This window comes from Octodon degus, unplaced genomic scaffold (assembly GCF_000260255.1).
Source record: "Octodon degus isolate 3935 unplaced genomic scaffold, OctDeg1.0 scaffold00003, whole genome shotgun sequence".
NCBI classification, from domain to species: domain Eukaryota; kingdom Metazoa; phylum Chordata; class Mammalia; order Rodentia; family Octodontidae; genus Octodon; species Octodon degus.
Genome location: NW_004524579.1, coordinates 28,060,623 through 28,070,166, shown reverse-complemented (window position 1 = coordinate 28,070,166; position 9,544 = coordinate 28,060,623). Strand labels below are relative to the sequence as shown.

General features: G+C 36.0%; 1 protein-coding gene across 1 annotated transcript in view; it reads right to left on the bottom strand.

Moving 5' to 3' along the window:
• Me2 (malic enzyme 2) overlaps positions 1–9,544 on the bottom strand; it is an 80,266-nt gene that overhangs the window by 35,896 nt on the left and 34,826 nt on the right. The window contains exons 4-10 of the mRNA XM_004623659.2: positions 7,930–8,079; positions 5,753–5,828; positions 4,312–4,473; positions 3,752–3,855; positions 1,434–1,543; positions 1,244–1,341; positions 826–939 (exon numbers count right to left, since the gene is read on the bottom strand). Of these exons, the coding sequence (XP_004623716.1) occupies positions 826–939; positions 1,244–1,341; positions 1,434–1,543; positions 3,752–3,855; positions 4,312–4,473; positions 5,753–5,828; positions 7,930–8,079 (814 nt within the window). The remainder of the gene's footprint in view (positions 1–825; positions 940–1,243; positions 1,342–1,433; positions 1,544–3,751; positions 3,856–4,311; positions 4,474–5,752; positions 5,829–7,929; positions 8,080–9,544) is intronic.

The following is a 9,544-nucleotide window of genomic DNA, read 5'->3' as shown; positions in this document are numbered from 1 at the left end:
ATACTGAAGATTTTTCATTCATAATACTTTAAGTTTTCATTTAATAGAATACTGCTAGTAATTAAGAAGAAAAGATTTTAGAGCTACAGCACAGTACAATGAGATAGTCTATCCCACAGATATAAATGGAAAATGGCAAGTAATTGCTATGTCATTATATTATAGGATGTGTTCACATAAAAATACAACAGCACTCTAAACTATATAGACTGAAATATGAACCCATATATTTTTCAGTATCCCACATTATATGATCTACAAAATTAAGCTAATAAAAATAGTAACTGATACAAAGGAAAGCAGGCAGACCTGAAGGGTACTAAAATAATTGGAAAGAGCTCATTATCCATGTACTGGTTTCAGGAATTAAGCTTTTTGTTTTTTGCAGAGGTGTGGTCCACAGTTTTTTTTTTTTTTCAGATTGTGGGTTAAAGCATTTTGCTCAACTACTACATGTACTGGTAACCACATGATGAGGATATTCCATGTTCCTACTAAAAACTTAGTTTTAGGGCTGAAGTGTAGCTTAGTGGTAGAGTGCTTGCCTAGCATGCAGGTGGTCTTGAGTTTGATCCCAAGTACCACATAACAAAACCCTCTTAGCTATATAAAGGTTAACTATAATAATACATAATAAGGACTTTTATCTTTTAAAAAATCAAGAGAAAAATCAAGATTATTATTAAAGTATGAAGCAAGAGTTTCGTTTTGTTTTGTTTGGGACCAGGAATTGAACTTAGGACCTTACACTTGCCAGGCAGGCACTCATGCTGCTGAGCTATGCTCCCAGCCCAAAGGAAGAGATTTTAGTATTAAATATTTTACCTTAACTAATAAACCATACTTGTCAAACATCCAGATTTTCTTCTGTGCCTCTTCTTCTGAGAGTCCATTTTCTACCATAGACATAACGATAAGATTCGCAATTCCAAGGGCAGCCTGTCCAATAAAATACAAAACTGAAAAGTAAAGACTAGAGTACAGTGAAGTGTTTGAATTACTTTAAGATTATGTTATGAGGAATATTTGGTTTATGTCTCTTAAAAATTACACAGAAATGATTCTTTGTGATATTCTCTCAACATATTTTAAATTATCTACCTTCTACCAAAAAATTCATATGCACTACTTCAACAAAATTATTAGCCCACTGTACTCTTTTCATGAGCAACAACATTCTTTTCTACTTTCTAATTCTAAAACAAAGTGTTGTTTTTAAATTCTAAAGTTTGTAACAGCTTACCTCGCCTGCTCCAAGAAATAAGATTTTGTGGTCTGAGATCGGTTTATTAATAACTTTTTGGGCTGCAAGAAGACCTGCTAGAGCTACTGCAGCTGTTCCTATAAGAAAAACAAACATTTTTAAAAATAAAAAAAGGAACATCATAAATGTTTAGTAGGAATAAAAAGCTAAAGTTTTGATTTTGCTTTACCTTGAATGTCATCATTGAAGGTACAATATTTTTCTCTATATTTTCTCAAGAACCTGAATGCATTATGATTTCCAAAGTCTTCAAACTGAATAAGTGTGTTCCGGCCATATCTAAAAACAGCAAAACCCATAATGGTTGTGTTGAAAATACTGCTATGAGACAGATTTCCTATCTAATATTTCTTAAGATAGCATTTAAAAATACACAATGTAATGTGCTATGTTAAAGGTCATCTAAAAACTTTCAGAGCCTGTGAAGGTCTAGACCCAAAATGTAAAGATGTATCATTTTAAATAAATAAATAAATAAATAAATAAATAAAATCATTAGGTGATTACAAACAATGTAGCAACAAAATGGGCCCCTGTGATGTCAAACAGTATAAAGTACTTCGAAGAAGCCTATCAGGGTTCACAGCACACAAATACTAAATTTCCTAAAAATGAAGGGACTCTGACTCAGCCTCAAAGACAATGTATGTGATATATACATCCTAATTAACACTTAACTAGCAGTATGGGAATGTATACTAACTAAAGCCAAAAGAGACAGCATTCTGAATCCCAAACTAGAAAAAAGGTCCTTTTCTCTATATCCCATGTACAATTACTGAAGACTGCAGAGGGAAGAATTCACGTGAGATTCCTATTAGCAAGGATGTACTAACCAGTAATGTGCTCCACAGTAGTGTGGACAGAGGTAAGAAAAACAAGAGAAGAGTATAGTATAGCACAGTACAGTACAATACAGTATAACATGAAGAACCTAAAAAGCCACAGGATGTTAAGGGACCACTATGAGCCATTAGAACAAACAGATTGGTGATGAGACCAATTGGGCTGTCCAAGGTAGCAACATGAGGAAAAGGGGAGATGATAATGTCCAGGAAGATGAAAAGTTCAGGTCTGGACTTGTCATCAACATTGCCTCTTGTTACAGTCTGCCTTTAGATGTCTCCCCAAAGCTGCACGCACTCACAGGTGGGGCTTTCGGGAGGGGACTGGATCATGGGTTTGTGATGCTGGATTAGTTTCCTAATAGGTTTAAAGTTGGGGGTGATGTGGGTCACTGTGGGTGGAGCCTGGAGGCCAGGTATTCCTCATCCTTCTTGGTCCCTTGCTGCCTCCTGCCTTCCCCTATGCCCTGCCCACCCTGCCTTGAACCAGCTGACTATGGCCTGAAATCTGTACAAATCGTGAGCCAAAATAAACCTTTCTAGCCTTAATTTGTGGGTGCCAGATATTTTGTCCCAGCAATAAGAAAGTAAAACGACTCTGAAAAGGAATTAATTTTTCAGTACCTTGTATGTGTTAATAATTTAAAAGGTAGGCTACAGGTGGATTGTGAAAATAAAGTTTGGGTATATCCTGTGGCAACCAAAATCCACTGAGAGATGATGTCAAGCAAAAAAGAATGACATAATGAAGTACAAACTTGTAGAAGATGGATATGGTGTCAAAATGGGGAAGAACTAAGGAGAAATGGGGAGAAAGTTTAGAGAAATCCAGAAGAGAGATGAGGAGAGAACAATTCTGCAGTAATGGAAAAGACCTAATCTCTTTGTATGGGTGATTGATGAAGAAAAAAGTCAAAGATAATACCAAGATCAAAGGTTGGGCAATAAGCTGAGTGTACTATCATTAATAGTGGTTGGGACTATGTAACTGTTTAAAATGAGAATATGAAGTAGTAACAGAATTTCCCTATGGTGGAGTCCAGCTGTTAGAAATGCAGTACAGGAATGGGTTTACCCAGTTTTAGGAGTCAAACGCATCAGAATACACCATAAATGTATGTCAACTGAATATACTAAGAGTTCTGAGCATAGTGGGGGTAGACCACTTGGCTAGTACCCGAGGCCTGGGTTTGATTCCCAAACAGAAACACACACACACACACACACACACACACACACACACACACACACAGAGTTTACAAAGGTCAAAGAGAAGATCTAACAGTCAAGAGAAAGTTTCAAGTACATAGGAATTGGAAAACCTGGCCAGACACTGCAAAGAAGTGAGTAGTGAGGAGGATAAAAGCTGCAGAACATCTTTATTTCAATGCACAATGGTCAGCCTGCTGTCCAGGTTGAAAGAAGGACTAAGCAGGGAGGGCTGGGTAGGACAGGTGAATGCAGGCTTCATTTTAGATGTGAGGTAACTAAAAAAGCAAGCACAGCAGAGCTTCCGCCTTGCATCTGCACATTCCCCAGATTTAATCTAGTCCTGCTTATCTTCACAAAAAACAAAACAGAACTATGTTCTCCATCACTACCAATTAAAGATACTTTCATGTAGTTAAGCTTTTAAAGATACCTGTCAGTAATTGCTTTCATAAACTCATCAATCAGATCATCATAAAGCTGCGAGCGATCTCTTTTCTGATACAAGCCCATGTAAAATGGATCTTTTAAGAGTGCCTATAAAAAAGGTAAAATTTCTTACTACATTCATTACTAGTTTAAACATATAAAACAAAAATTACAGTACTTTAAGAAACTTTTAACAAGCTTAATTAACTATCATTTGTACATATAATACAAGTGGAGTTTAAGAAAAAGATCAGTATCAATTACAAAATCCCCCCCCCCTTTTTTTTTTTTTTTTTTGCAGAACCAGGCATTGAACTCAGGTCCTTGTGCTTGCCAGGGAAGCACTTATTCCACTGAGCCATCTCCCCGGCCCCTCCCTCTTCTTTTTTTGTTGTACTGGAGACTGAAGTGGGGTCCCTAAGATACAAGGATTCTACCACTGAGCTACAACCAAGCCAAAGATTTTCTCTTTTTTTCTTTTTAAATTTTCCTTTCTTAAATCACCTTCAAACAAGGAGTTTTTTACCTACAAGAGGAAGTTCAATGGGGACAGATGCTACTCACCTGATTGTCAGTTCCAACATCAATACAGACAGGCAAGCATCTATCAGGTCGTATTCCTGCACAAGCCGTATATAAGCAAAGCTTTCCTACTGGGATTCCCATTCCGTAGACACCCAAATCTCCAAGACCCAGAATTCTCTCCCCATCAGTCACCACAACAGCCTTAATTACAAAAAACAAAAAACAAAAATGTACATTAAAAGTTGCCCAAAATGTGGCACTAAAGAAATACATTAAAAATAACATTGATTTTCTTCATATATTTTTACTTTCAAAAATAAAATTCTCAGCTAAATGGAAGGGTAATTCAATGAAACACATAATCTAAAATATCTGCCTATTATATGCAGTACATTAAAAAAAGAATTACCTAGATTTAATTTCCCTTTGACTTAGGTTTGGAAACAGTGCTTCTGTCTGACTGAAGGACCAATCTGATTTCTTTCTTTCTTTTCTTTTTTGCAGTACTGGTGATTGAACTCAGCAATATTGAGCTACATCTTAACCCTTTTTATTTTGAGACAGTCTTGCTAAGCTCGCTCAGGTCGGCCTTGAGCTGGTGCTTCTCCTGTCTTAGCCTCCCAAGTAGCTAGGATTAAAGCCATGTACCTTTAAGAAAGACTACAGAAAAAGTGAACAAAATTCTGATAGAGAAATTACCTTAAGAAAAAAAAGTTTAAAAATAAACAGCATGCTACTTCAACAGAATAATGCAGGGCAAAGAAAACCCTTAGCAACAGTAAAGGAGAAAAAAGATCTACCATTTAAAATGCGCATATGTACACACAAGGATTCAAGATCACACTGGTGAGTTTAGTTATCATACCAATTTTTTTCTGGAGTATCTGAACTAATAAATTCATCAGTGTTCATTTTGGTAAGGAAGATACAGGTCATAAAGGCAAAGAACATCACTGCCTATAAAAATGCAAAAGTCTATCGAAAGATTTTGAAAGAAGTCATTACATTTTATGTAAAAGATCGTTACATTGACAAACATTTACACTAACTATATTTGGTAAAGTTAAAACTGTTTTGATAGTTTTATACATGCTAAGAATCTTAGTTTGAAAAAAAGGTATAACCAATCCTCTCCAATACCCTCCAGAATAAATCTTTAACGTTTTAATGTATTTTCCCCACCTAGAATATCATTAGTGAAACAGAAAAGGAAGAAGGCAGGACGCTGGAGTGGCAGTGGCAGTGACAGGACTCGCCTCCGGTACCAACTCCATTTTCTTTCTCAGACTCAAGTCTGTACTATACCATAACCCATTTAGAACTATTACAATACCATCTCCTCAGACACAATCACTACACCTGCATATACAGAAGTGTAAAGTAAATCACAGCAACAATGAAAAATTGTTCTTGGCAATGCAGAGGTAACTTACAAGGAAAGAGAAAAACATTGTGAAAAGGAGGGTTGTGCTATTAGTACCTTAACATGATTTTCTGGCCAGTTATCCACAATTGATCTAACATGACCTCTGTCTGAGATTGAAATAAATAATCCCCTGCAACAGAACAAAAACACCTTTGCATTTCATGACAGTTTTTTGTTTCTAACTTTTTGTCCATAATTGGAATGCTTAGGTATTTTAATCAAGTATCTAGACATGGTATAATTTCCAGCAAATTTAGCTAAGTCACATTGGTTTATTTTTCAAACATTTTTAGCTACTTCAAAGCACAATAACAGTGTTCACATTGCAGTGGTAACAAAGTTTACTGTTAAGTGATGTGATCATTTTACTCAAGAAGAAATGTATCCACATCACATAAACAATACATCTCCAGTAAAAACCATTGTAAAGATAAACCACTAATAATAATTTAAAAAAACATAAGGTAAGTAAACAGTTAAAATTCAGTGAAACTCAAAATTTGAAATTTGAAGGGAGGAAAGAAAACTAGTAAATTCACACAAAGGATGACACACTTAAAAACATTAAAATAAAGTAAAAAATTGACAAAAGCACTTTAAGGAACGTACAACATGCTATTTTGAAATACGTAGATATTATGGAATGGGTAATGTAAAGTTAAGCATAGTATACTGTTATCTAATTGAAATAATCCAGAATTTATTAATTAGTTAATTTTTAAATCCAGATTTTAAAAGTGGTTGGTGGTGGCAGGGCTAGAGGAAGGGGAAAAGAGAAATAGAGAAAAAAGAAACATTAGGTTCTGAAAACAGGTCTGAGCAGATGGCTCCTGCTGCCTTCAAACTTACTTTTACATGTAACTTTCAGTGTAGTCTAGAAAGTTTTCAACTGTGTCTACATAATTATCTTATGAGCTTTTAAAAAAGCTAGGCCCCATCCCTACAGACTCAGACTTAATTCACTCAGAGTTAAGATTAATCAGCCAAACAAGATTACTGATGATCTTTGACACCCAAAACAGAGCAAAAACTCTATGTAGTCTTCCTTGCAATACGTTCTTTGCCCTTGCTCAGAGCCATGTTCTTGCTAGCTTATGCCACTGCTCATCTCTGGGTACATGAAAGGACACCAGGAACTTTTATGAAACACTCACACCTGAATCCAAACCAGAGTACTCCATTAAGAATCCCAGGGGCATAGGGCCACGCTGCCGTATGCTTGTTTCCCTCTATTCTTTAATCTGGGTTGAGAAACACCATTCAAATAAACTATCAAAGTGGCGAACAGTTGGATTTTATCATGGGAAGGTTTTAGTTAGTATCCATCACTGTCTCCAAGGAGTACTGACAATACAACCACTATAATCCAGGCCACCAAACCCCCTTTCATCAAGCAGTCTTGGGGATGGAAAGGAGATGAGAGCTGGCAGTAAGTCCAGCAGGTGCTCTTCGTGCCCATTAGAGCTTCAGAGCCGCCAGACCACACGAAGAAAGATGGACAAGACTCAAGATTAGTAATATCACACCTTGACTAAATTTTTACATATGTATCAGTAAGTTAGATGGACATGAATTTTCTCAATACAGACTGAAAAAATTAATATGAGAAACAAAACATACTTTAAGGAAAAACAGCACATTTATAATGCTTATAAGTTTACGAAGATCCATCAATTAGTTTCTTCTCAGCAGCTTTTTAAGAGGTATTTGATTCCTACTGGACATGTGAAAAGACACAGAGGGAATATACGGTACATCCAGGGCCTCACCCAATGGCCCGTTTCTGTACTCTTTCTACTTAAAATACTTGAAAGTGCTCAAACCATATGAAATTAAAATTCACGAAAGCCCATTTTAAAAGGAAAACAAAAATAGAAATTAAAACTGACACATGAGAAAGAACCAATTCTTGAATAGGCAGAGTTCCCAAAACTTTAATTACAGAAAATCTGCCACCAAAATTAAGACCTTTAGGGGGGAACAGGAAGGTACAAAAAGTACACTATTCTCATATTCACAAATAATTAAAGGACTGAATTATGCAATTCCTACAAAAATAAAAGATACACAATCCATGCTAGGTTTTTAACTAATCTCTTTTAATTTGAATTAAGCTTTTGTGAGATGATTTGGACAAGAATGTAACAAACAAAAGTTTAATAGGTATATGGAATGTTTTTTAAAAAAAAACAGTAATCACTAGCTTAAATATTTTTAAAAATAGGCCTTACTTGGGTCTCCTGAAGATGTGTCCATATTGGGAACAAGCAAGCCCAACTGTTGGTGTGTATACAATTGGCATGAGACTTTCAATATCATCTTGTAGTATTCTATAGAACAGTTTCTCATTTCTTTCTTGTATTCCCATGATATAGATGTATCTGAAATAAAGCACAGTAAATAATGCTGTTTTGGGTTTTCAGTACTAGAGATTAAATTCAGTGCCTTGCACTGGGCAATATCCCCAACCCTTTTTTTATTTTTAAATTTTGAGCTAGGATCTCACTAAGTTGCCCAGGCTAGGAATGAATTTGTGATCCTCCTGCTTCAGCCTCTCAGAATGCTGGGATGACAGGTATGTGTCACATACTAGACACATACTTGCTAGACACACTAAATAATATCTGACTCAGTCACTCTGAATCACATTGTTTTTGGCTTTTGAATTTTTTAAATTAGTTTTTTTACTTCTTTTTGGCAGTATCAGGCATCGAACTTAGGACCTTGCACTTGCCAGGCAGGCACTTATGCCACTGAGCTATATCCCTGGCTCTTGACTATATTTTGGCAATATGTAATATTCATCTCACCCCCCCGCCCCCTTTCAGATACAACAGATTGGCTCAGGGCTTCACCTATGAGAGGTAAGCACTCAGTTATACCCCAAACACCTTCACTTTTGAAAGTCAAACCTAAATGTCTAAAAATGGGCCCCCCACCTCTATCTCTACCTCTCAGAAAACTCCCTAAACAATAAACCCTAAATCATCACTCAGTTTACACAGAACTAAAAAGTAGAAAAAATATAAATACATAGTACTTAAATGGAAACAATGAAGACAACAAGAGAAGTAACAGCTAAAGTTTACTGATTTCATACTGTGAGTCTACAAAGCACTAGAAATCACTATGTGGCCTTTTCTTTTAGATAAGAACTAATCTTCAAGAAGACTGACATGCAAATAAAGAAACAAAAGGAATTGGCATTCACTCATACGTTTACCAAGCATTAACTGTGCCAGGTACATTCTGAATTCCAGGAAGTAAAAAGTCACCCCTCCCAAAGAGTTGACAAACTAATAAGGTTTTAAGCATTAAAACAGACAGTACAGAGGCAGCACAAAAGAGGTATCAGTTGCTTCATATAATATGTAAACAACAAAGTTTGAGCCATGTAATGTGGCACATGCTTGTAATCCCAGCACTCAGGAGGTAGGAGGATTTTGAGTTTGAGGCCAGCAAGATCAAGTGTCAAATATGGGTTTGAAAACCAGAAGTCATCTTCAAAATCATCACTATGTCTAAAACAGACTTAAATTCCCTCAAACTTATTTCTCCTGCTATCATCTGACAAATGAAAAGCTCAGAGTTCATTCCTGATATTCTCTCTGATTCTTCCCTACCCCAGCCTAATAAATCACCAACTACTAGAGTCTGGTAAAAATCTTTCAACTATATCCATCGTTCAACCCACTCCTAATCCAAGCCAAAATTTTTTACTTGGAAAATTCCAGGGCGTTTTTCAGTAACTAGTGTTTATTTACACAATTTTCCTTCATTTCTTCAATCCAATCCAATCCAATCCATTTCTCTCTCTCTCTCTCTCTCTCTCTCTCTCTCTCTCTC